Below are 26105 nucleotides of genomic sequence, written 5' to 3' on the forward strand. Positions count from 1 at the left end.
GAAATCCAAGAAGAAGAATGAAACTTTGTTGGTGACACCGGCACCGCATCATCACGTCGCTGTCGAGCCGCGTGACATGTGTACTGTCTGAACCCGTCTGACAGTAATTCTGAGACAAGTTCTTGTACCAAGATGCCAAAGAAGGTGAAAGAAGAAGCCGAGTGGGTGGACGATGAAGTGGCCCCGGCAGCAGGTGAGCTAGCGGGCAGGGAGAAGCTATCAGTTAGCTACATGCCTCCAGTTAGCATCAACACCAGCAGCAGCGACACCTCGACTGGAAATCCTCTATTTTAACATTTCAGTGCCCGCCTACGGCAGGATACGTCTCTTCACGAACAAGGACACGTTCCGACGGTTTTTTAGAATCTCCTCGTTAATTCGGCTTTAAGATGAACTGCCTGTCGGGACTCTAGTGCTTGTATTTGCCAACACACAGATGGGGCCTCGCGGTTAATAACATAGTTAACGAGGCCTGGACGGCATAGACAGCGGCGTGGAAGTGGAAGGGTGATGAGCTACCGAGTGCTGTTAGCTGTCAGGTGTTAACCTGCGACTGTAGATGATAACAGTCGTCAGCAGGTGTGGCCGGAACCGCCACCGTTACCGGATGAGGGACCGGACTAAGTTGTTGCTCTTTTCGCCGGTTAAACATCCAATGTCCGCGCTGCCGGGTGTAACGTCGGAGCTGCTTGAGCTGTTACTGGTGAGAGGGAGCGTAGCCTCGCTGCCCGGGGCTTCAGCGGCGCGTAGGGGCTAACGTTAGCCGCCGGGAGAGTGATGCAATGCTGCTGCAACGTGATGCGACGGCGAGTCCCAGTCGAACAACCTAACGCGGTAGAATGACGCCACTACCTGGACGTCCAGGGTGCTCGCCTGTGATGACGCGAGGGGGACGAGCAGAGTTGGTTTTAGTGTCGTGTTTCTGTGGTCGGTGGGAGCCTGTCAGCCAAAGCTGCTCCCGTCCAGGAGCTGGAACTCCGAGGCGGTTGTGAGGGACGCAGTGAGAGGAGCTGCCGGGGTTCCACTGATGGGTGGAACCCTCGTTTCAACCGCCCCGCATGTGAGATCCCAGGTAACAGAACATCCCGGCTCATGCAGATGAGGTTTGGGTTTCACAACAGTCACGTGACTTTGCTCCGCCCGTGGGGACGCTGGTTCATCATCCGCTGTTAAACCTGGAGCAGTTTGTTTCTCCACGCCACTGCGCTCTTGATTTATGTTCCCAACCTGTTTTATTCCAGCAGAAAAAACTGTGAAAAAGGGGAAGAAAGATAAGAAGGGGAAAAAGAGCGTGAGTACTTCTGATCAGCTGTTGGTTTGTTCTGGGTGTTCAGCTCTGCTGTCACTGATGCTTTGTGTTTGTTGTGCCTGGGATGAACTCCAGTTCTTCGAGGAAATTTCCACAGAAAACCAGGCTGAGAAGGCAGAGGAGGCGGTGGTGAAGGAGACGCAAGGGAAACAGGTGACACTCACTCACTCTCACACACACACTCTCTCTCTCTCACACACACACACACACACACACACTCTCTCACACTCACACACACACTCTCTCTCTCACTCAGTCTCACACTCTGACACACACACACTCTCTCTCTCTCACACACACACACTCTTTCTCACTCACTCTCACACTCTGAAACACACACACTCTCTCTCTCTCTCTCTCTCACACACACTCTCTCACACACTCTCACACACACACACACTCTCACACACACACTCTCTCTCTCTCTCTCTCTCTCACACACACACACACTCTCTCTCACACACACACACACTCTCTCTCACACACACACTCTCTCTCTCACACACTGTCACACACACACACCACTCTGTGCTGGTAGGTGGTGTGTAGCTCATGTGGGACGTAGAAATGATGGAGAAGCTGATTTTTGTTGAAGTGTTTTGCCTTCCTTCATTCAGCTGATAGGGAGTTGTCTGTATTAACCAGTGTGCTGCGTGTTCGTTAACCCTTCCATGTGTTCAGGAGGAGGTGTGTTGTGCTGCCTGAGGAGCCTCCTCGTGTGCATCAGCACCGGGGAGGAAGTCCCGCCCACTCATGTCCTCTCATGGACGCGGCCCAACAAGCAGCACCACCTAGCTGAAGCAGCTGATAGAGCTGACAGCTCAAATACCCGCCTGGTCCCCTGCTGCTGCAGTAGATTGCATTTGTTTCATTCCAAGGTTCCAAGTCTGTTCTTTGTGCTTCTGCGATGGTGTTTAAACATCCACACACACCAGGCAGCTACGTAGCAACTCTCCGGTGTGTGTGGTGCCACAGGCGCAACTTCCTTTAACCCCTCAAGCAGTCAGATTCTGTCTGCGTGTGACATTCCACTTGGAAAATGTTCCTTTCAGCCCCATAAAAAGAAGAAAGACCGGCGGAAAGGGAAAGGAGGAGATGCAGATGAAGAGGATGAGGAGGCTGTCATGCTGAAGCTGAAAAAGCTCTCGGTGGCAGGAAGTGACGAGGAGGATGAGCTGGGTAAGGTGCTGGTGATGAAGATGACCCTCACACGTGATTATCGCTGACCCCTCATGGTGCTGGTCTTTGCTCTCCACAGCTGTTGCCCCCAGCAGAGGAAACAAGAAGACTACGGTCTGTTATCACACACACACACACACACACACACACACACACAGGCAGTGTAACACTTTTGATGTCCTTTAGGGTGGAAACATCTTCGCTGCCCTCGGCCAGAGTGATGATGAGGAGAACTCAGATGTCGATGAAGATAAACCAGTTAAAAAGGTACAGTGCTGCCTTCGTAATCTACAGCAATCTGCCCCTCCTCTAATCGACGGACATCTGCCCCTCCTCTAATCGACGGACATCTGCCCCTCCTCTAATCGACGGACATCTGCCCCTCTTCTAATCTACGTAAATCTGCCCCTCTTCTAATCTACGTAAATCTGCTCCTCTAATCTACGTAAATCTGCTCCTCTAATCTACGTAAATCTGCTCCTCTAATCTACGTAAATCTGCCACTCCTCTAATCTACATAAATCTGCTCCTCTAATCTACGTAAATCTGCTCCTCCTCTAATCTACGTAAATCTGCCACTCCTCTAATCTACATAAATCTGCACCTCCTCTAATCTACGTAAATCTGCCACTCCTCTAATCTACATAAATCTGCTCCTCTAATCTACGTAAATCTGCCACTCCTCTAATCTACGTAAATCTGCCACTCCTCTAATCTACATAAATCTGCTCCTCTAATCTACATAAATCTGCTCCTCTAATCTACGTAAATCTGCCCCTCCTCTAATCTACGTAAATCTGCTCCTCCTCTAATCTACGTAAATCTGCCCCTCCTCTAATCTACGTAAATCTGCCCCTCCTCTAATCTACGTAAATCTGTTCCTCCTCTAATTACGTAAATCTGCACCTCTAATCTACTTAAATCTGCTCCTCCTCTAATCTACGTAAATCTGCTCCTCCTCTAATCGACGTAAATCTGCCCCTCCTCTAATCTACGTAAATCTGCCCCTCCTCTAATCTACGTAAATCTGTTCCTCCTCTAATTACGTAAATCTGCACCTCTAATCTACTTAAATCTGCTCCTCCTCTAATCTACGTAAATCTGCACCTCTAATCGACGTAAATCTGCCCCTCCTCTAATCGACGTAAATCTGCCCCTCCTCTAATCGACGTAAATCTGCACCTCCTCTAATCGACGTAAATCTGCCCCTCCTCTAATCGACGTAAATCTGCACCTCCTCTAATCTACGTAAATCTGCACCTCCTCTAATCTACGGAAATCTGCACCTCCTCTAATCTACGGAAATCTGCACCTCCTCTAATCTACGGAAATCTGCACCTCCTCTAATCTACGGAAATCTGTTCCTCCTCTAATCTACGTAAATCTGCACCTCCTCTAATCTACGTAAATCTGCCCCTCCTCTAATCTACGTAAATCTGTTCCTCCTCTAATCTACGTAAATCTGCCCCTCCTCTAATCTACTTAAATCTGCTCCTCCTCTAATCTACGTAAATCTGCCCCTCCTCTAATCTACGTAAATATGCCGAATATTCAGTGACAGCAAACTGCAGTCTCAAACTCCTCCCCCTGCCTCCATGACTCGTGGATAATCCACCGCTGCTGCCTTGCTCACTGTAGGGTGAACTCGCACCCTCACTCAGGCTGTTGTTTGGTATCAAGCTGAATTCCTGGCTGGCCGCCTGAGGAAAGCAGTGGCGCCGGCCACACTCTGGCACCAACACCCCAACCTGGTGGGGGTCCAGCCGAGGAGAGCAGGTTTCAATGTGGTTCCATGAGGACCTGTGGGTCCAGCTGAGGAGCCAGAAAGGAGAAGTGGAATCTGATGGAAATGACTTGGATGACAAGAGCGTGCCAGTGGGTGTCAGCCATGGGAGTGAAGTCAAATCAAAATCAAAACACTTTGATAGACGTCCCAGGAGCGCCAGCAGCCAGTTGGAGCTGAAGATGCTGTGGAGCTTGCTGACCTTCGCCCCCCCCCCCCCCCCCCCCCACACACACACACACACACACACACACGACTGCTGACGGAGTCATTGGGAGGTGTTGCTGCACGTTCTGTCCTACTAATGACACTGAAATACTGACGTGATTCTTCTGCTGTGCTGCCTCCTTCCTTTCCGTCCTTGTATCCACCACACCGCTCTCCTAACCCTTCAGCCGGTGTCAGATTTTGTTTGCTGTGGTGTTTTATTGTTTCACTGATGAGCACGGAAGGTGCGAGAGGACCAGCTGACATTGGCAGGTGGAGTCTGACCAGGTCTCGTTCCTGTTCAGCGTCACATCAGTATCTTCTAAATGTGGCCAGTATCAGAGCAGTATTCGTGCGATCAGCTGATGTGTAAGAGGAGGGATGGGGATGACGAAGGTGCTGCAGAGGTGGAAGCTTCTCTTCCCCTCCTTCGTCCCAACGATCTATGAACTGGGACTGCTGGTCCCTCAGCTAAAACATGGCCGCGCTCACCGGTGTTGGTTGGCGTCTGTAGCTTCTCTAACTTGGCTTTCAAGATGCAATACACCAATGACCTCTCCTAAATTCTGGGGTGTATCTGTACATGTCTGTCTGTCTTTGATACAGGAGGTAGACAAGGGCAAGAAAAAAGATAAATCTAAACCCAAGAAAGTGAAGGTGGGTGCTGGAAGACCTGTTTCCTTTCTTTCATCCATTTGTCCTCTCCTCCGTCAACTCATTCACCCACTGTCTCCTCTGTCTCTGGAACTCAGCAACGCTGGTCTGACACACACGAGTCAGCTTCCATGTCACGTAACATCTCACACCCAGCATCCCTCCCCTCTCAGTGCACAGGTGGATGAAGCAGGCTGAAGCTGTCCATCTGATTGTTGTGTGCTTGTGTGAAACTGTCAGGCTGTTTCAGAGGACGAGGACGAGGCAGAGAAGGATGACGCTGCAGAGAAAACAGCCAAGAAAACCAGGAAGCCAGAAGCCAAGCCGGCAAAGGTGAGAGTCCTTTGAGGTGGAGTTGTGTCTCGATAACTCTCTCAAAAAGTAGATTTGAGAGTGTGTGTGTGTGTGTGTGTGTGTGTGTGTGTGTGTGTTGTTTCAAATGGGTTGTTTATGTGTGGTTCTGTCATCTTTCAACTTTTCCGTAGTCGCTACAGAATGAAGATGAGAGGCAGAAGAAGGGGAAGAAGGACCAACCGAAGGTGAGTATCTAGCCTCGGCGGCGGCTGCTTCTTCCTCCTCTCGATTTCATTGTTTGCTTCTTACATCAGAAAACAGCGATGCCTTAACTCTGTCCTAGAGAGGAAAACCTGCCGAGCAGCCATGCAGCGAGGGTGAAGATGAAGATGAGGAAGAGGATAGCGATGGCGGTGACATGATGATGGTGCATTTGTGGTAGCTGTTAGTTTGTCAGTTGTCAGTTTGGGGTCCTGAGTCAGTGTTTGAACCTTTTTGTGCGTGTCTGGCAGAGTGCCGAGGATGTCATCGCTGAGCAGACCAAGCAGCAGGACGACGACCCCTTCGCCAACCTGAGCAAGAAGGAGAAGAAGAAGAAGAAGAAACAAGTAGGTGCATTTTATTCAGCTGCATGCTTTCAGCTGGACTGAAGCCTCGTGCTGAAGGTGACCTAAAGGATGCAGTCATGTTCCCCAACCGCAGTCCGTATTGGAGTGTAGGTGTGGGCTTCAGAGAGACAGACAAAAGCTCTTAAATGTGCTGGGAAATGGTGGTATTGTTTTCTGAGTGTGTGTGTGTTTGTGTGTTTGTGTGTTTGTGTGTTTGTGTGTGTGTGTGTGTGTGTGTGTGTGTGTGTGTGCAGCTGGAGTACGAGCGTCAGGTGGCCAGCGTTCGTGCTCAGAACGCCTTGGAGGGCGATTTCTCCATCTCACAGGCTGAGATGTCGTCCAGACAGGCCATGCTAGAGAACGCCTCCGACATCAAGGTAGCCTCCCCAGTGAACGGCTGCCAATGTGCCAAAAATTTTTGTTTTTTCAAAGTAAAACCTAAAAATGAAGCCTCGTGATTTATAAAGATGTTGGGTGCATTATATTGTTTTTCTGAATAGCTGTGCTTTGTCTTGTTGATGCCATGGGGATGTCTTTGTCCTGTAGCTGGAGAGGTTCAGCATATCTGCCCATGGGAAAGAACTGTTCGTTAATGCTGATCTTCTGATTGTGGCCGGGAGGCGGTACGGTTTGGTCGGACCAAACGGGTAAGTATCTGTTTCCTTTAACTCCAGATACAGTTTCCAGTATTTGACACTATTGAACCTGCCCCAAATCTGCTCATGGTGTACAAGACTACCAGCTGAGTAAAAGTTAAAAACTGTAGTTCTTAGAGGGAAATGTAGTTTCATGTCGTGGCTGCTATACCAGTTCCTACCACAAGGCGGCTGCAGTGCTCTTGGTTTTCTCTGAACAACATCACACATGGCGCCGCAAACATTAGTGACATCAATTGGCATTGAATGTAAAACTTCCAACCACAGTGGGGAGCCTAACCCACTGATTGGCTGTCTGAAGGGGCGGTGGTGACATCATCAGTGTCGTCCAGAATAGGTCAGACACGTTCAACTAAACGTTCATTGAAGCGCTTAAACAAAACACGCCTTTTGTCTTTTGGCTCCAGCTCATTTCTACGTGCACGTTGGGCTCTGCTCGCTTCCTAAACCACTGTCACTGGGGGGTCACTGGCGGTTGGATAGCTATGACTGTACACGCGGAGCAGTCACTTGTGATTGGTTAACATGACTGTCTGTCACTCAACTACAAACCCTCAGGGCAGATGAGCTGTAAGTACTCGTCTAGTTTAATTGCAGCTTTGTGGTTGGCTAAGCGCCTGGTCTTAAATCGATCAGCCTTCTTCCCGGCTCCTCTCTGGGGAGTTTGCATGTTCTGTTGGTGTCTGCAGGGGTTTTGTACCCCACCATCAAAGATGCTAAGGTCGCTGCTCCTGACTGAGAGTTGGTCCCTGAACGCCTCATATGGATGCTCCCTGCTCCGTAGAGGACAGGTTAAAAGCAGAGGTCAACTTTCACCCTCCCATGTCCTTGTGACATTTCTTTTCCTCTACAGTTTAGTTTTTTTGGCCAAAACAAACTGATGCTCCAGGTTGGTTCATCTCTGATGGTATATTTTCCCCACCAACAGAGCCCATTGTAGGGCTGCTGGTGTCTGGAGGACACTCAGGCTTCCTCTCTAGTTGAGCTCACTCAGGCTTGTAGTGTTCAGGATCTGTCTTGATCTTCATCAGTACTTTTATTCGTCTTGTCTTTCAGCAAAGGAAAGACCACATTGCTGAAGCACATAGCCAACAGAGCTCTCAGTATTCCCCCCAACATCGATGTGCTGCTGTGTGAACAGGGTGAGTTACGATGTATGTCTCCGTCTACGTGGCTGCTGTTGGGTCCTGCTTACTCTGACCTGTGCCTGTGTGGTGCCAGAGGTGGTGGCTGACGACACGCCGGCGGTGCAAGCGGTGCTGAAGGCTGACACCCGTCGTCTGAAGCTACTGGAGGAGGAGAAGCAACTCCAGGCCCATCTGGAGAAGGGAGAGGACAGCGTGGCTGAGAGGCTGGAGAAGGTCTGTGTGTCCCCCTGAAGAGGCAGTCTAACAGTGTCAGACCAAATAATGTCCCTGCTAGTAGAGCAGGTGGAGAACCTCCCTCCTAATAGAGCAGGTGGAGAACCTCCCTCCTAGTAGAGCAGGTGGAGAACCTCCCTCCTAGTAGAGCAGGTGGAGAACCTCCCTCTTAGTAGAGCAGGTGGAGAACCTCCCTCCTAGTAGTGCAGGAGTAGAACCTCCCTCTTAGTAGAGCAGGAGTAGAACCTCCCTCTTAGTAGAGCAGGAGTAGAACCTCCCTCTTAGTAGAGCAGGAGTAGAACCTCCCTCCTAGTAGAGCAGGAGTAGAACCTCCCTCTTAGTAGAGCAGGTGGAGAACCTCCCTCTTAGTAGAGCAGGAGTAGAACCTCCCTCCTAGTAGAGCAGGTGGAGAACCTCCCTCTTAGTAGAGCAGGAGGAGAACCTCCCTCTTAGTAGAGCAGGAGGAGAACCTCCCTCTTAGTAGAGCAGGAGTAGAACCTCCCTCTTAGTAGAGCAGGTGTAGAACCTCCCTCTTAATAGAGCAGGTGTAGAACCTCCCTCTGAGTAGAGCAGGTGTAGAACCTCCCTCTGAGTAGAGCAGGAGTAGAAACTCCCTCTTAGTAGAGCAGGAGTAGAACCTCCCTCTTAGTAGAGCAGGAGTAGAACCTCCCTCTTAGTAGAGCAGGAGTAGAACCTCCCTCTTAGTAGAGCAGGTGTAGAACCTTCCTCTTAATAGAGCAGGTGTAGAACCTCCCTCTGAGTAGAGCAGGTGTAGAACCTCCCTCTGAGTAGAGCAGGAGTAGAAACTCCCTCTTAGTAGAGCAGGAGTAGAACCTCCCTCTGAGTAGAGCAGGAGGAGAACCTCCCTCTTAGTAGAGCAGGAGGAGAACCTCCCTCTTAGTAGAGCAGGTGGAGAACCTCCCTCATAGTAGAGCAGGTGGAGAACCTCCCTCCTAGTAGTGCAGGAGTAGAACCTCCCTCTTAGTAGAGCAGGAGTAGAACCTCCCTCTTAGTAGAGCAGGAGTAGAACCTCCCTCTTAGTAGAGCAGGAGTAGAACCTCCCTCTTAGTAGAGCAGGAGTAGAACCTCCCTCCTAGTAGAGCAGGAGTAGAACCTCCCTCTTAGTAGAGCAGGTGGAGAACCTCCCTCTTAGTAGAGCAGGAGTAGAACCTCCCTCCTAGTAGAGCAGGTGGAGAACCTCCCTCTTAGTAGAGCAGGAGGAGAACCTCCCTCTTAGTAGAGCAGGAGTAGAACCTCCCTCTTAGTAGAGCAGGAGTAGAACCTCCCTCTTAGTAGAGCAGGAGTAGAACCTCCCTCTTAGTAGAGCAGGTGTAGAACCTTCCTCTTAATAGAGCAGGTGTAGAACCTCCCTCTGAGTAGAGCAGGTGTAGAACCTCCCTCTGAGTAGAGCAGGAGTAGAAACTCCCTCTTAGTAGAGCAGGAGTAGAACCTCCCTCTTAGTAGAGCAGGAGTAGAACCTCCCTCTTAGTAGAGCAGGAGTAGAACCTCCCTCTTAGTAGAGCAGGTGTAGAACCTTCCTCTTAATAGAGCAGGTGTAGAACCTCCCTCTGAGTAGAGCAGGTGTAGAACCTCCCTCTGAGTAGAGCAGGAGTAGAAACTCCCTCTTAGTAGAGCAGGAGTAGAACCTCCCTCTGAGTAGAGCAGGAGGAGAACCTCCCTCTTAGTAGAGCAGGAGTAGAACCTCCCTCTTAGTAGAGCAGGAGGAGAACCTCCCTCTTAGTAGAGCAGGAGGAGAACCTCCCTCTTAGTAGAGCAGGAGGAGAACCTCCCTCTTAGTAGAGCAGGAGGAGAACCTCCCTCCTTCCATGAACCAGCATATCTGAGACAGCAGAGATGAGAACCTTCCTTTACCAGCAGGAAGGTGGAGCAGATCCAGGATCAGTGGGGACGGGTGGCCAGGGTTTACGCTCCCCTGTAGTCTCAGCCCATCATTTGGAAGACTACATTTAGGCTAACAGTCTTCCTGGTTTAACCTGCAAGTTCTCACTGGGTCCATTCTTCAATGGAGCTCAGGAACCAGCACCATCCTGGCTCAGGAACCAGCATACGCCGCAGTTCACTGATTTCCTGTTGTGCGTTCGCTTGAGAAAGAGGGCCGATGTGATTGGGCTGGCAGCTTTCCTGTACAGAGATGAGGTGCATTCACTTCCAGCTTGACCTCTGAAGGTGGCTTTATAAAAGCAGGATGAATCGCAGGCTTCTCTAGAACCCCTGATGATCTTGATGGACTTCTTTCCCTACAGGTCTACGAGGAGCTGAGGGCCATCGGAGCTGCTGCAGCTGAGGCCAAGGCTCGAAGAATCTTAGCTGGTCTCTCCTTCACCCCCGAGATGCAGAACAGACCCACAAAGAGGTTCTCCGGAGGCTGGAGAATGAGAGTCTCCCTCGCCAGGTACACATGGCCCCGTGGACAGGATTGATCCAGCGTGACACCTCTGTCGGCTCTTTTTCAGTCCCTCTCACCACTGTACCCACAGAGCTCTCTTCATGGAACCCACCCTCCTGATGCTGGATGAACCCACCAACCACCTGGACCTGAATGCCGTCATCTGGCTCAATAAGTACAAAGCAGCTTCCTCATTCAGGGTTTCTGTGTGACAAACTGCTCAGCCTATATTTCTGGTCATGTTGAATCTTAATTAGATTAAGATGGCGGGGAGATTATTGACATCTCATTGAAAGCACTGTGTACTACAGCAACACCTCCTGAGGGTTAAAGAGTTCTTCTTGGCTCAGAAAGTTGCTTCAGCTGAGTTGGATCAAAATTCCATTCAGAAAGTGTGAATTTTAGAAGTTGCTTGCTTTTTGCCTTCTGAACCTGACAAAACATTTATTCTGAATGTGGATAACAGAATTATGTTGGAGTCATTTTTGACTCCACGAACATCAACATATCGCACATCTGCATCAGAAGGATGTGTGATATGTTGAGTTTCCGGAGCGTTTTATGTGTCTGCGGTCAGAATCCTTGTATAAGCTAATGTGCTAATGCTAGCATTAGCCTGCTAACAGTGACTGTGGTCAAACTTCCTGACACACATTCAGAGTCCTTGTAACCCTTGAACATGTCATCAGACAGTAGAGTAACTCTCAACATCCCTCAGTTTCCTGTCATGAGAGAACATTGGGAGACATTTTGATAAGAAGTGTGTAACACTTTAACTGGACAGGAGGGAAACGACTATGGCAAACTTTACTTCCACCCTTGGTCTTTCCCTGCTGCGGGTAAACAGAATTCTTCGAGGAACACTGGTTTTTCTCAGCCATGTCAACACTTAAGTCCAATTGCTACTTTTTGAAGAAGCTCAAAAAATGGGATGATGGTGGACTGCAGCGTGCGCGTGAATGTGGTGGCTGTACCTGCAGGGATTTTCTGCTTTCTGCTCTCATCCTCTCAGAGGTGGAATGTGTTTTTCTGCCCATAGTTACCTTCAAGGCTGGAAGAAGACTCTCCTCATCGTTTCCCACGACCAGAGTTTCCTGGATGATGTTTGTACTGACATCATCCACTTAGACAACCAGAAACTCTACTACTACAGAGGAAACTACTGTGAGTGTCTCCCACATCCAACCTGCTGCGTTCTGTAATTCAGCTAAACCTGAGATACACAGCTACTCGCAGAGTGATGAACCGATGCGTCTCTGACTAGAACCTTTCAGAGCACAGAGAGTGGAGGTCTTACTTTAAAGAACATTCTATATTTGCTTTTACTAAAGTGACCTTCAAGAAGATGTACGTGCAGAAACAGAAGGAACTCCAGAAACAGTACGACAAGCAGGAGAAGAAGCTCAAGGAGCTGAAGGCCGGCGGCAAGTCCACCAAACAGGCTGTACGTTTTCACTTTTACCCACCAAATAGTTGTGTCTCCAGAGGTTGACCTAAATGAAATAAACGAATGACTGGTGCTCATCTGTCTCCCCACAGAATGCTTTCTGATCTGGAGTTATCAGAACATGTGGCGAAACCAGATGAGCAGTAATTTAGTCAAGATGTGAGGCGGTTGATGAAGTGGTGTCGAGAGGCAGGCGCCTGCGTGGACACGCGTGGTTACTGCATGATCACCTCTCATGTGTGTCTTTTCCTCTGCTCCCTCCAGGAGAAGCAGACTAAAGATGCTCTGACGAGAAAACAGCAGAAGGGGAAGAAGAAGGGCGGTCAGGAGGAGGAGAGCCAGGAGGCCACCGAGCTGCTGAAGAGGCCTAAAGAGTACACCGTCAAGTTCACCTTCCCCAACCCCCCTCCGCTCTCTCCACCCATACTGGGACTGCACAGTAAGAAGGCACACGCAGCCCTGAACACTACCCCACATCCCAGGATCACTAGGTAGAGGGAGATGTGTTGAATTGTTAACCATTTTTGACATGAATTCACCAGCTGGGCGTCTGACATGAAGCAGAGGTGAAAGATTGAACAAGAGCTACAGATGCATTCATGGGCGTGTCAGCAGACACCTGAAGGTGAAGGGGGAGTGTTTCTGTGATCATGTGACCGCTGGAGGGGACGACTTGGACCTCCGCTCGGTGGAAACGAAACAAAACATTTTGACTCCTTTGTCTCAGTGCAGTTTGGTTTTGGTCCCAGCCTAAACTTTTCAGGCCAGATTTCAGATGCAGGATAAGAGAGCAACTCCAGCTGACGCACGTGGCCGCAGCAATAACCTGAGCGCAGCGTCGCTGTGTTTCTTCCAGGTGTTGATTTTTGCTACGAGAGTCAGAAACCTCTCTTCAAGAACGTGGACTTCGGCATCGACATGGACTCCAGAAGTGAGTATGTGTGTGACTGATGGATGGGCAGAGGCAGCTGTGACGTTATCAGTGGATCACCTCGTGTTGATGATGATGGTCAGAATGAGGATGATGGTGATGGTGACGAGGATGGTGATGGTGATGATGGTGATGAGGATGGTGATGGTGATGGTGATGGTGATGAGGATGGTGGTGATGGTGATGGTGATGATGGTGATGGTGATGATGATGATGGTGGTGATGAGGATGGTGGTGATGGTGATGAGGATGGTGGTGATGGTGATGATGATGATGATGGTGATGATGATGATGATGGTGAGGATGGTGGTGATGGTGATGAGGGTGGTGATGGTGATGATGGTGATGAGGATGGTGGTGATGAGGATGGTGATGATGGTGGTGATGGTGATGAGGATGGTGGTGATGGTGATGAGGGTGGTGATGGTGATGGTGGTGATGAGGATGGTGATGATGGTGGTGATGGTGATGATGGTGATGATGATGATGAGGATGGTGGTGATGGTGATGAGGATGGTGATGATGGTGAGGATGGTGGTGATGGTGATGAGGATGTTGGTGATGGTGATGAGGATGATGATGGTGGTGATGGTGATGAGGATGGTGGTGATGGTGAGGATGTTGATGATGGTGGTGATGGTGATAAGGATGGTCAGAATGAGGATGATGGTGATGATGAGGATGTTGATGATGGTGATGATGGTGCAGTTGTAACTAACAGTCGTGGATTTAGATCTTGTTGCATTTCTTGAGAACTGTAAAACCCTGCTCACACTACAAGATTTGTCGGCGGACGGGAGTGTTCAGACTACGTGATTTTCCCCGTCAGTAGGCGCGGCCGACTGCCCAGCTGGCCAGGAAACTCTTGAATGCAGTGCACGCCCCTTTCATTGTAAACATGGACACAGAGCGGAACGCAGCCCTCCAGGTCGTTTGTGCGCTACTATGTAGCGAAAAAAATCCTGTGTCCACAGATATCGCGAACCCTTTGTAGAAACCATGCCTCTCGTTGTTGTTGTTGTTGTTGTTGTTGTTGTTGTTGTTCGCTATGCAGTGCTTTCATTGGCTGCAAGGCCGTTTATGTCACTGTGACAAGTCCTGGATATCTAACAGTGCTAGATGTCCACTTTTTGTTGTCGACGTTGCATGCGACCTCCAGTCCCCTGTCTTTGAGCTCTTCACACCTCATTACATTTGTCGTGGTGCGCGTCAGTGCCTCACCCCGATTTGGGGGAGGGAAGTCGTGATTTCGCCGACGCCTAACATCGTGTCGTGTGAACTGGGCTTAAGGAAATGAGCAGAAAGTCATGACAGGTTTCCATGAAGAAAAGCAACATTCCTGACTTCTGGAGTGGAGATGACTCCCTTCATAAGGTGCACTTGAATGCAACATGATGCCTGGGGTTTAGTTGCTCCCGTCACCGTGATGCAGAATCAGTCAGTCGGTAGGCGTCTGGCGCCCTGCTGGCCTGCAGGAGACCGCCATGAGCGTTCCCTCAGGTGCGACCTCATCAATTTATGGCTTGACCAGTTTTGTGATCCCCACAGTTTTGTGATCCACAACTATGTGGATTTAGTCTCAGTTATTATTATCCACCCACCCATCCCTCCATCCATCCATCCCTTCCGCCATCTTCTCCATCGTCTTCTGTTAAGGGTGGTGGGGGTGGAGCCTATCCCAGCAGCCTTCCCCCTGGACAGGTCACCAGTCCATGGCAGGGCCAACACATAGAGACAGACAACCATTGGCTCTCCCAGCCACGCCTACGGTCAATTTAGAGTCTGGATTAACCTGGTCCCTCTTGATGTCTTTGGACTGTGGAGGAAGCTGGAGTACCAGAGAGAACCCAGCAGGAACAGGGAGAACATGGAGACTCACCCAGAAAGTCTTGGTGGGCGTTCACTTCAGATCCTGTCTGAGTCCTTCTCTCTCTGGACTCCTCTCTGAGGGAGGTCAGGGTTCAGTCTAGTGTTGAGGTCATGGCAACTGCTTCGCTCTACGCATCAGTTCAGGGTGGTGAAATGACTCCTCCCTCCATGTCCCACTGCTATTCCAGTTCTAACTGGACTATTTTATCTCCCTCCAGTTTGTATAGTGGGACCCAACGGCGTTGGGAAGAGTACCCTGCTGTTGCTGCTGACTGGGAAGATCAACCCTGTAAGTAAGCAGGTTAGCAGAAGTTAATTCCTGCCAAGCGTTGACTCACCACTGACCAGGACGTCCTTGTTTTCAGACCAAGGGTGAGATGAGGAAGAATCACCGTTTGGTGAGTAGCTAACTGTTAGCATCTACCAGCAGTGGAGCCCCTCACCCTCTCCCCCCACCTCAGGCTCCTCACTCTCCTCAGCCTCCTAAATTCCTCTCCCACCTCCTCACTTTCCTCACCCCCCAACCTCAGGCTCCTCATCCTCTCCCCCTTACTCCCCCTCCCCCCTCCTCACCCTCTGACCACATGTGCTAACTGCTGGGTTCTACATCACTGGTCGTTACCCTGAGGAGGAGCTGTGCCTTGTGTGTGTTGGTCCCTGCAGAAAGTCGGCTTCTTCAACCAGCAGTACGCCGATCAGCTGAACATGGAGGAGACCGCTACAGAGTACCTGATGAGGAACTTCAACCTTCCCTATCAGGACGGCAGGAAGTGCCTGGGACGGTTTGGCCTGGAGAGCCACGCCCACACCATCCAGATCTCCAAACTGTCCGGTAGGAACATGAACCATGGTGCTGCATTCACATGGAGTGCAAAAGCTACAGGGACCGCCCCCCTTGGCTCCACAAGGAAAACCCTCCTATTTTCTCCAAAGAGGAGTTGATGATCAGTTGTGATGTCACAAACATCCAAGGTTGACTCACCACGAGAGTTCGGGTTGATGGTTCCTGCCCCTGTTTGTAGGAGAAACACTACACTTTCCTGATACTGCCCATGATCGCTTAGTGTACAAGTGCTTCTGGTTGGGGGAGGGAGCCGTTACCATGGAGATGTTTCCCAAACTCACCACTGTCGGCCATTTTAAGTTTCTATGATTATCTCAAGGGACCAGCTGCAGAAACATGATTTCTCTTTCTGACTAGTAACATCGATCCGTGGCTATTCCATGTTTACGGACCCAGTCACACGGTAGCTAGAAGTCACGGTTCTAACCCACACAGGGCTAAGTAGCGCTAGCAGCCTCGTGGGCGAGTCCTTCCTGGACTGTTCCGTAATCGTCTGCGATCGGTTTTGTGCGAAATGTCGGAACCTGGTCTGTTAAGATGAAAGAATATGGCTGTGCAGCAGCTCTGAGGATGGGTGCTGCACAGCTTTTGGCTCGATGAATAAGATAGGACTGAATTAGGGAGTGACACTTGAGTCCCAGCAGAGCTGCTGCTCCGCTGGGCTGGTCTGATGTAGGGCCCTTCTCTCGTCTTCTCTCTCCTGCCTCTGTCTTTGATCGTCCGTGTGAACGCAGGATTAGAGCGAGGACTCTCCGTGTTGGGACAGAGACTTTTCTAATCCGGTGTGTGGATTTGCTCTCCAACAGGTGGCCAGAAAGCCCGAGTCGTGTTTGCTGAACTTGCCTGCCGCCAGCCGGATGTTCTGATCCTGGTAAGATCCAGTAACGCTGCTGCTGTCATAGTGGAGGATCATAGCAACTCACCTCCAGTCTTCCATTGTCAGTTGAATATTCCATAAAGCACCTGTCAGACGGGATCCTGACAACTTTTTAATGTATTCAACTGTTTATTTTTCTCTGAATATCATACAGTAAACACAAACTGATGTCAAAAAAAGTGAGAGACTAAAACATGACATTTTAAAATGTATCCCACATGTGCAGAAAAAAACAAAGTCAGCTAGGCGGGATTCTGATCGTGTCCAGGAGCAGAGTGACGGTAAATCCTGCTGCTCACCAAAATACTTGTGGATTTCACCAAAGTGGAAAGGAAAACTGAAGCAGGAGTTACCATTTTAATGAAAAGAGTTATTGGCAAAACTGTCAGTTTACCTGATGATGGAACCTAAGACTTCATAACTTCCATACCAACTCAGAACAGAGCCCATCAGATGAAGCAGGAACAGGAAGCTAACCTTTAGCACGCATGCTATTGCTGCTGTGTCCTGAACCCATTTCAGAGTCATTCAGGGGACAAGAGCCACAACAACTGACTGAATCTCTCAGAATGAGAGAGAGAAATATTCATTCACATCCAATAACAGGGTTGGGTTCACAGTAGATTCTAGTAATCCACTTGCTTGAATAAGTTCAGAAACTGGAGATTCTAGTAATCCACTTGCTTGAATAAGTTCAGAAACTGGAGATTCTAGTAATCCACTTGCTTGAATAAGCTCAGAAACTGGAGATTCTAGTAATCCACTTGCTTGAATAAGTTCAGAAACTGGAGATTCTAGTAATCCACTTGCTTGAATAAGTTCAGAAACAAAGAATTGTTTCAAAGAAAGCGGAGTCAGAAACAACTGAAGCAGAGCACGACAGACCCCTGCACCTCCGACACTTCCCTTGCTTTCATCTTTGTTTTGGTTCTGTGTTACTTTGGCTTTTTTATTTTTGAAGCTTCTATGAGAACTTGTTTACTCTTGCAGGATGAACCCACCAACAATCTGGACATCGAGTCCATCGACGCTCTGTCTGAGGCCATCAATGAGTACAAAGGAGGTGAGGAGTATTTCCTCCACAGGAGTGGAATCCTCTCCCACGCGTCCTGTAGGTAGCGCTTGTCTCACTGATGAGGTTATCACCACCTGTCTGTGTAATGGTAGTCACAATGTCTCGGCAGATAGCAACGTTGACTTGCTGACGCTCTGTGTTCTCGTCCTCGCTCCATGTCAGGGAACAGCCGGTGGATGTTAAAACTCCACTTTGGATTTCAGGTTTGAATTCAGAGCTGGAAGGATCGTTTTAGAGCAGAAATAAACTAATATTTCAGCAGATATTCTTCTTTTTGTACGGATGTTTTAAGCGTCTGTGACCAAGACACTGACTTGTCGTTTCTCTGGTGGAGGCAGCAGGTTCAAACGGGTTAAAAACAGGCGGTCTGGCTTCCAGCAGCGATGGTCTATAAACATAAGACGGTCCTGAGCATCCGTGCGGCCGAGTCCTAACGCTAGTCTGTCCCTTCCGGTCCAGCTGTGATCATCGTGAGTCACGACGCCCGGCTCATCACGGAGACCCAGTGCCAGCTGTGGGTGGTGGAGGACTGCACCATCAACCAGATCGATGGAGACTTCGATGACTACAAGCGGGAAGTCCTGGAGGCTCTGGGAGAGACGATGGTCAACAAGGTCAACCCGTGAAGGACCCGCGCTGCTGCTGGGACTCACTGACTCGCTCCATCTGGACCGCTCAGCGCAGCTTACACCGATACTGACGATGACGGGGGGTCCATGAGCTTCTTTCTGGACTGTACCATCCTACTGGGTTGACTGGTACGAGGCTTCCATACACACAGGACATAACTGCATTGATAAATGGTCTGTGGGTTAAGAGCTATGAAGTCCAAACAATAAAGAATTTTTCAGCCAGTGTTTTCTTTTTGCAGTCTTTATTTCATGAGCAGGAATCACTGCAGCATCATCGACGGCTTCAGATAAGCCTTGTAGGTCTTCCTGACCTTGGCCACTTCCTTCTCGTCAGGCGTTATGTGGGTATACCACTTATACCAGGTGTCACCAGAGACCAAGGATGGGGAAGGTGTCGTGCATCCCACGGCATCATGGGAATTGGAGTAATCCTCTTCTTCAAAGTCCACATACGGGACTTGGAAGGGAAGCAGACCTGGAAGAACACGTCAGCTCTTAGCGACACCAAAGCAGAGCTGAACATCTCATAACCAGCAGCTGAATTTTAGTCATCTGGACCCGGTTTCACCCAACACCTCCTCACACTACGGGTCCTCGCAGAGAGCAACTCTGACTGAGGGACTGGTAGGAATCTTCCACTAGGAGGAAGAGGCGGGGCTAACCCTGTTGCTGTGGACGAGGTCACTTCCAGGAACAAGCTTATTGATGTGTTGTTTTCCCTGCAACGACTACGTCTGTTATAACAGTGAAGGCGTGACGTTTGTCTCTACGTGTTCGATGAATATACGACCTTTGCCAACACTGCTGATTGGGGGAGGGGGGCTGGTTGCCATGGTTACCTGGGCTGACAGAACCCTCCCAACAGTTAAAGAACTGGAAGTGAAGTCTCAGCATAAATATCAGCAGACAGAAGCTCCAGGGACAGTTGATTCCTATGATATTCTGGTCTCCCTGGACCCTCCTGGCCAGCCAACACTGGATCACCTCCCATGATCCCACTTGATTCTCACTTCTACAAGTAAGATTTCTGCTTGTGGGATGTGAAGTAACTTTCCTGAGAGATGCTTGATACCTGAAGTATGTCAGGAGTGTCTGGGCTGCTGGGCAGCAGCTTCAGAAACATCTGCACTGCTTGGACAGGAAGCACTTCAGCTGCCACTGGAGGGCGTTACTGAGGACACATTCTGAGCGTCCACCTCAAGTGTAAAGATTAACTTAATGTGAAAATGTCATGAAGACATTTTCAGTAATATATGTAAAATAAACATGACAGCTAATAGGAGGAGAGTGAGTTGGAACAATCAACCGTATTAAAAGGACGTACCTTGATCTCGTGCTGTGTTGATCGCCTGATTTAAAATCTTCTGTTGCTTCATGCACACACCTGAGGAAACCACAAGAACATGAGACTTCTGTCCATCACCTGGGAGGCCCGCCCACTCTGATGACATGTGACATGTTGACTTACCAGTCCGAGTGGGGTCATAGGGAATTCCAGAGTGCGGGCAGATGAACTGCTGCAACAGCTTCACATTCTACAAGAGAAGACATGAGGCTGAATCTCCAGCAGGTCTGACTTAGAACCGAACCAAGGAGGGCGCAGCCAGCACCGGACCACCGTCCTCGGATCAGGAGCCCCATCTCTAGCATTCTCATTCATTTTAAGACCATAGTCCATTCACGGGGTTTTGGGAGGTTCGTGGGTGGAGAAGAGATCTGAACATTTCACTGTGATGGATGTTTTTGGGTTTTATCATGAATGAGGAAACCAATCATTAGTTGCAGCCAAGAGACAACAGTTTATGCAGAAATGTGTTACAATCAAACATGAGAGGAGACACGCCAGCTAGCGCCTCCTGTTGGCGAAGATGGGGGTGGACACCAGCAACACTTCAGATCTGTGATTTGAGTGAGGAAAACCTGTGCTCACCCACCTGGGGGCTGATAATCACATTTGGATCTCGACATATTGGACAGGGGTTTCCACATGTCTTGTTTCCCCTCTAGGAGACAGAAGGTCATTTAGAGGACACTTGCATGCATGGCACTCATCGACAGGATTTTAGCTGAGTGAATTATGAGACACTTTACGATGCAGGTCTTGCGAGTCTTCTGCGGGGGGATTGATCCTTTGTGGTTCCTCCTGTAACCAGCCCACACTGAATTGGTTCCGTACTTCTCAATGTACTCTGTGAAGGGACATTCATTGATAGGTAAACCCAAATGAAGGTGCTCCTGATCAGGCTTGTGTCGTCTTGACGTACCTTCACTCTCCATGTAGTCCCAGGGTTTGTCTACATAGCGAGAGACGTTCTTTGCAGTGTCCCCTTCCTTTGGAGACTCGTCTACGCAGTACCAGCGACTCGGAGGTGCACATGGAGGGAGAAGTGAGGGAGTTCTCGCTGATATCCACTGTGAACACACATTCATCTCAACCACTATCATAATCACAATGCGTTTCCCCAGAAGGGAAGACCGCCCGGGCCAGTGAGACACAGCTTTACAGCATCAACAGTGTTCTGGCCGCCATGTTCCTCGCCATGATGACAACAGTTCTTGAAAACAATCCTAGCTACAGATCCTCTTTTAGATGTGAATTAATGTGAACCAATGGCAGCCAAGAAATTTGAGTTGTCCTTCATCTGTGATATTCCAGAGAGCCAAGAGTCAATTATCTGGGACAAGTCAGAACAAAACAGACAGGGAAGTAACCTTCAACTTGTCCTGATGTCAGAGGAAGAAACAAGAAAAATAAGAAACAAAGTCAACGGCCTCAAAGAGACATGTTCTTCAAGGGTAGCGCATTCCTGTCTGACACAGAGGGCGAGCCAAGGCATCAGACTCCTTCCATGTTGATTAAGAAAAGACTACTTTGTACAGTGTGTGTGTGTGTGTGTGTGTGTGTGTGTGTGTGTGTGTGTGTGTGTCCACCCATCCCTCCATCCCTCCATCCACCCATCCATGTTCTCCCTTTTCTCCTGTTGAGGGTGGTGGGGGTGGAGCCTATCCCAGCAGCCTTCCCCCTGGACAGGTCACCAGTCCATGGCAGGGCCAACACATAGAGACAGACAACCATTGGCTCTCCCAGCCACACCTACGGTCAATTTAGAGTCTGGATTAACCTGGTCCCTCTTGATGTCTTTGGACTGTGGAGGAAGCTGGAGTACCAGAGAGAACCCAGCAGGAACAGGGAGAACATGGAGACTCACCCAGAAAGACCCCGTGCTGCAGCCGGGGCTCCACCCACAACCTTCTTGCTGGGGGGCCACAGTGAGGACCACTGCTCCACCGTGCAGCCTGTGTGTTTATTATTCTTATAATGGTTCTGAAGCAGGCAGCACAGTGGAGCAGTGGTCAGCAAGACCACTGGCCACGACCTCAACACTAGACTGAACCCTGACCTCCCTCAGAGAGGAGTCCAGAGAGAGAAGGACTCAGAAAGGATCTGAAGTGAATGCCCACCAAGACTTTCTGTGTGAGTCTCCATGTTCTCCCTGTTCCTGCTGGGTTCTCTCTGGTACTCCAGCTTCCTCCACAGTCCAAAGACATCAAGAGGGACCAGGTTAATCCAGACTCTAAATTGACCGTAGGCATGGCTGGGAGAGCCAATGGTTGTCTGTCTATGTGTTGGCCCTGCCATGGACTGGTGACCTGTCCAGGGGGAAGGCTACTGGGATAGGCTCCACCCCCCCCCCCCAAAAAAAACAAAAAACAAACCAAAAACCAAAAACAAACACACTTCACAGGTTTAGGGAAGAAAATGGATGGATGGTTTCGAAGCATAAGTATGAGGAAAAATATGGATAACAGTCTGTTGGCTTGATCAGAACTACCAAATGCATAATCAGGTAATGCAAGTATCAACATTCAGCTCGGCTTCTTTACTTTGTTGATTTTAAAGATCCAATCACTGGCATCTAATTGTGTAACAAGAGGAGGAGAAATATTACAACGTTTGAGGACAGACAATTTCAATAAATTTATTTTTGTATCAAACGTTTGCATCGAAAAACGTTGATGTTGAAATGGAGGTTGTGTTAATTACAGCAAATTACTGTGCTGAAAATATTCAATCTGTATGACGAGGTGGCGTTGATTGACGGAATGTTAGCAGAAATGAATTTTAAATATTACTGGGTCGCAGGGCGTGCTATTGCAATCATAAAATATTATTATCATCATTATTATTCTATTATTATAAAAGTATTAGGATACTGACTCTAGGCAGGGAAAATTTCCATCATTCTCGGGTGTTCCTATAAGCTAATCTTTGCTAGCTCGACTGCTCGGCAATAACCAATGAGTGGTTAGCATAGAGTTGGCTTTCGTTTCTTCTAATAACACAAGCAAATAGAGCCAGCAAATATAGCAATCCGATGACGGGTTTGTGTATGAAAAAAGTACCTGGTATTGTCGTAATGGATGTAAAATCCAAGGCGATGCTCGGCACAAAACCTTCGCGATGTTTTGCAAGGAGGCAGCCATTTTTTTCTGCCATGTATGGGTTGAAGGTGAAAGGTCAGGGATCAGGTGATGTCACTGATGTAATAATTAATATTCCATTTTTAATTCATTTCATTACCAATGAAAAGTGAAACGGTGTGGAATATCATATCTACCTATCTCAATTTCTGCTTCTATAAAATGTGTGATATCTTAGAAATTTCTATGTGAGTGACGTTCGCAGCCCTCGTGCTCCGGGCCTGCTCAACAGTCGCCATTTTGAAGACATGTTAAATTTCAAATATAAGTATTAAAAACTATATATAAACAGTTGCATCAACAGAATGTGCAAGGATTATGTATTCTGATCCAAACAAGAAAAAATAATAAAGTTTATTGGCAAATCTAGGGAAATATTCAACCTAACGGTTTCCAAACTGCGCCACACGCCATTACGTCCTTGACCATAGATAAACGGCTAGTTGTCCGCCATTTTGTTTCACCGAAAACGCACTGCTGTGACGTAAAAAGCGTCACGTAGTATAAAAGCGAAGTCCCTCCTTCTCAAGCTCATTCCTGGATTTGGTCAAAGGTAAGTGCAGTCACAAAGAAAACGGGAATGACTTTGAATATTTTTCGTTTTAAAGCAAGCTCCCTCCTGAGTGTTCAGAAAATCAAAAGATGTTTTCTTTTTTCTTTTTTACAAAGACTACGGATGACGCCTTTTGCGAGAGAATCGAAATTAAATGTATGTTTTCTTGTGTGTTTTTCAGATCAAATTTCTTTGCTGAAGACTGAATCGTCGAGGACGTCGAACAACTGCTCAAATTCAAATTTTTTTCTTCAAGTAATGGACATTTGATTACTATTTTTGCCTCCTGTTTGTTCCCGAAGGAAAGGCTAGCCTTTAGCTACCACAGCCCCACCCATGATTTTCATTTGGTATTAAAACCATGAAGGTTGACGATATACAGTTTATCAAATGTGAGATATAAGTGCCCGAAAAGCACAGTATAATATACCTGAGACGTTGAGGACCTATAGTACTAAGAGTAAGTTGATTTTGAAGTTAAGTTGAACAGTAGCAATTAAAATGACAACAGTCGCAGATAGGAGGCTAGCACTAGCTGGCTAGCAGGCACCGAACGTTAGCTTGTTGCCTGAAATCAATTTGGACAGAACTTAGCCATGTTTAGTATGAGCTCACACAGGAAAGTGGACGGAGACGTCAGGCTCCGTTTCTTCGTGTGTGAGACGGAATTGACGAGTTGTTCAAATAAAAGTAAAAGTAACCGGTAAATCGTAATACAGGCTAACAATAAGCAATCTACTCATAAAGATTGCCGTAGCAGTAGAAGGCAAGTATGAGCTCATGAAATCGGACTTTTTGCCTGCCAGGGTTGTTTTGTTTGGGCTGCTCCACGGAACGAATAACCACCGCAATCTATACATAAAGATTGCGTTAGTATGGGATTGTGGACATTTTATGAAGCACTGTGTGTTGAATTGGCGGTAATAGCGCAGGGACCCTCGGCATCCTTTACTCGGCAATCTGTGGATAAAGATTGCAGGATGACTCAAGCCGAGCGCAAACAGTCGGACTGACAAAATGGTGGACTAGTCGCTGGCCCCTCGCTGTCGGACGCTCCCGGGGCTCTCCTCGGAGCGGCATGTGGGAATGTTTTTGCCTTTTTTGTTTTATAAATCTGAAATTATGACATGACGTGCACAGCCCTGTCTGCCTCCAGATGGTCTGCTGGAAGTGTGGTGCTCGTCGCTTTGTCTTCGTTTCGAGAGCCATTGTTGTTCGTGTGGCCGCTGCTGTGGCGCCGCCGAGGTGGTTAACGGGGGGAGGGCTCTGCGCTGCCCCCTCCCCTCTGTCAGGCAGCTCCGCCGCACTTCTCCGCTGTGACATGTCGGGCTCGGTGACGGCCTCACAGGCTGCCTTATATAACCGCGGGCGTCCGCGACGGGCTTTTGTTTGGTTTTTCTGTCTCCTCGTAGTTCTGAATTGGCACATGAGTGAATAACGGGGGGGGGGGGGGGGGGCGTGTTCTACTGTACCAGTGAGAAATGTAGTCACACCACAGTGTTCCTGATAATGTTCTTTCCACCTACGACCAGGAAGAAGGTCATGTTCCAACTGACTTTGTACTTGTGTAACAATTGTGACATTTACAGGCATTGGTTATTTGCAGTGTTGTGGAGGTCTGAGACTATATAAAACTTCTACTACAACAGTAACACGGGTAAGACCTAAATGATTCCTCACATCATGACATTTCCAATGAACTGATATGGGCCAGCGTTGTTTGTTCATTCATTAGCACTGAAGCAGTTTATCCAAATGCAGAAACACAGAAAACATGCGTGCATGCTTGTCAGGCTGAGCCATTTTACCATGAGCCATGTGGAGGTTGCCAGAAGACCTTTGACCTAATTGATTTATTTGCAGAAGAGTTAGAACCTTCACAAAAGACAAGTCACTATTTTGGCTGTGTTAGGGTTAATCTCAATGGGTTTATTCAGAACTGCGATGATTTTAATCAGACATCTTCTCGTTAAGAGTTCTTGTCAGTTTTATGTGTGGTGGCTCTGCCATTGTCACGTGACTATGAGCTAATGTATTCATTTCTAATTCAGATCTCTGATGTGTAATTCATCACCCAACACAGTGACTGCGTCTGTGCACACTTTACCCCTGTAGGGGGCACTAAAGTCCTGACTCGTACCTCCTCAGTGGTACAAATACTGATGACGACAGTAACGGTACCCTGGTCCAACATGGATGCTCCTCAGGCTGGTAACCACTGCAGGGCGACTGACACTGACATCCCCTCAGTTTCAAGCATCCCATTGTTCATAGTCTGTCATCCACTGTTGAACCCTGGAGGTACTTTGTAAAAGTAGAGACCATATTAATGAGTAGAGGGTTTTAAAATAAGACACAATCGATGTTCCTGTCTCTTGTTTGAACTACAGTTTTATTTGATTGTGATAGACCTGTGATTAAAAAGTTAATAAATCCTAATTAGTAGCTTTTCTTGCAAATATTCCTCAAATAACTAATTTTTCCACTTAACTACGGGAGACAAATGTGTCAAAGTAATCATTTGAAACGTAATAAAGTGTAGTGTTTTTTCTCTTGAGTTTTTGTCTTCAAACTCTGAAAAGTAAGTTTTTAATTAGGGGGAAATTAATTTACAAAGAAACTTGATTTTGCGAATATGAGTTTTATTCTCTGCAGTGCTTTGCTCTCGTTCGTCCAAGTCTGAGCAAGAATAGAAAATGACCTCACACACAGATGTCAGCGTCATACCAGACCCAATGTCTTACCACGTTCTGCAAGTCCCAGAGAGGAGAACCTCTGGCGGCGAGGGCCGAGCGGTCGTCCCGCCCCTGCCGTCCTGCCGTTGCGCTGGCCTCATCAAACACTCCAAACATCTCCAGTATGAGGCAGCAGGCTGAGGCTGCTGGATGATTGACAGGTTGACAGCTGTGATGGGACCCTGTCTGACCAGTGGTTCCA

The 26105-nt window shown here is 48.4% G+C and overlaps 3 protein-coding genes across 9 annotated transcripts in view; 2 read left to right on the top strand and 1 right to left on the bottom strand.

Moving 5' to 3' along the window:
• abcf1 (ATP-binding cassette, sub-family F (GCN20), member 1) lies at window positions 1–18352 on the top strand. Of its 4 annotated transcripts, none has more exons than XM_086194273.1 (27): window positions 1–193; window positions 1245–1291; window positions 1385–1462; window positions 2362–2488; window positions 2568–2602; window positions 2675–2755; window positions 5085–5135; window positions 5373–5465; window positions 5618–5671; window positions 5770–5853; window positions 5939–6034; window positions 6289–6411; window positions 6581–6681; window positions 7747–7832; window positions 7912–8051; window positions 10316–10464; window positions 10550–10633; window positions 11498–11622; window positions 11790–11902; window positions 12170–12344; window positions 12762–12836; window positions 14924–14994; window positions 15071–15103; window positions 15369–15537; window positions 16356–16420; window positions 17417–17489; window positions 17961–18352. In XM_086194273.1, the coding sequence occupies exons 1-27, from the start codon at window positions 133–135 to the stop codon at window positions 18125–18127; spliced, it is 2556 nt and encodes an 851-aa protein (XP_086050399.1). In that variant the 5' UTR covers window positions 1–132; the 3' UTR covers window positions 18128–18352. The 4 variants fall into 4 exon arrangements, with proteins under 4 accessions (XP_086050399.1, XP_086050400.1, XP_086050398.1 ...); XM_086194274.1 differs by lacking the exon at window positions 17961–18352 and adding an exon at window positions 17611–17855 and having other exon boundaries at window positions 1242–1291; window positions 17417–17537; XM_086194272.1 differs by having other exon boundaries at window positions 2–193; window positions 1242–1291.
• mrps18b (mitochondrial ribosomal protein S18B) lies at window positions 16614–22734 on the bottom strand. Its single transcript, XM_086194281.1, has 8 exons — window positions 22716–22734; window positions 22538–22624; window positions 20398–20545; window positions 20225–20322; window positions 20068–20136; window positions 19602–19668; window positions 19458–19517; window positions 16614–18608 (listed from the first exon to the last, which is right to left on the bottom strand). The coding sequence occupies exons 2-8, from the start codon at window positions 22616–22618 to the stop codon at window positions 18394–18396; spliced, it is 738 nt and encodes a 245-aa protein (XP_086050407.1). The 5' UTR covers window positions 22619–22624; window positions 22716–22734; the 3' UTR covers window positions 16614–18393.
• The window catches only part of ppp1r10 (protein phosphatase 1, regulatory subunit 10), a 10446-nt gene continuing 6235 nt past the window's right edge, over window positions 21895–26105 (top strand). Inside the window, exons 1-2 of one of the 4 annotated variants that reach the window (XM_086194278.1) lie at window positions 21895–21981; window positions 23350–23628. The gene's annotated coding sequence lies outside the window, so the exon portion shown is untranslated. Of the gene's footprint in view, window positions 21982–23123; window positions 23169–23349; window positions 23629–24637; window positions 24826–26105 lie in introns of those variants that run through there. The other 3 variants (XM_086194279.1, XM_086194277.1, XM_086194280.1) reach the window with 3 other exon arrangements.

The sequence above is a fragment of the Aulostomus chinensis genome, chromosome 22, assembly GCF_037954235.1.
Source record: "Aulostomus chinensis isolate RoL2024-O1b breed Wild chromosome 22, RoL_Achi_v1.0, whole genome shotgun sequence".
Taxonomy (NCBI): Eukaryota; Metazoa; Chordata; class Actinopteri; order Syngnathiformes; family Aulostomidae; genus Aulostomus; species Aulostomus chinensis.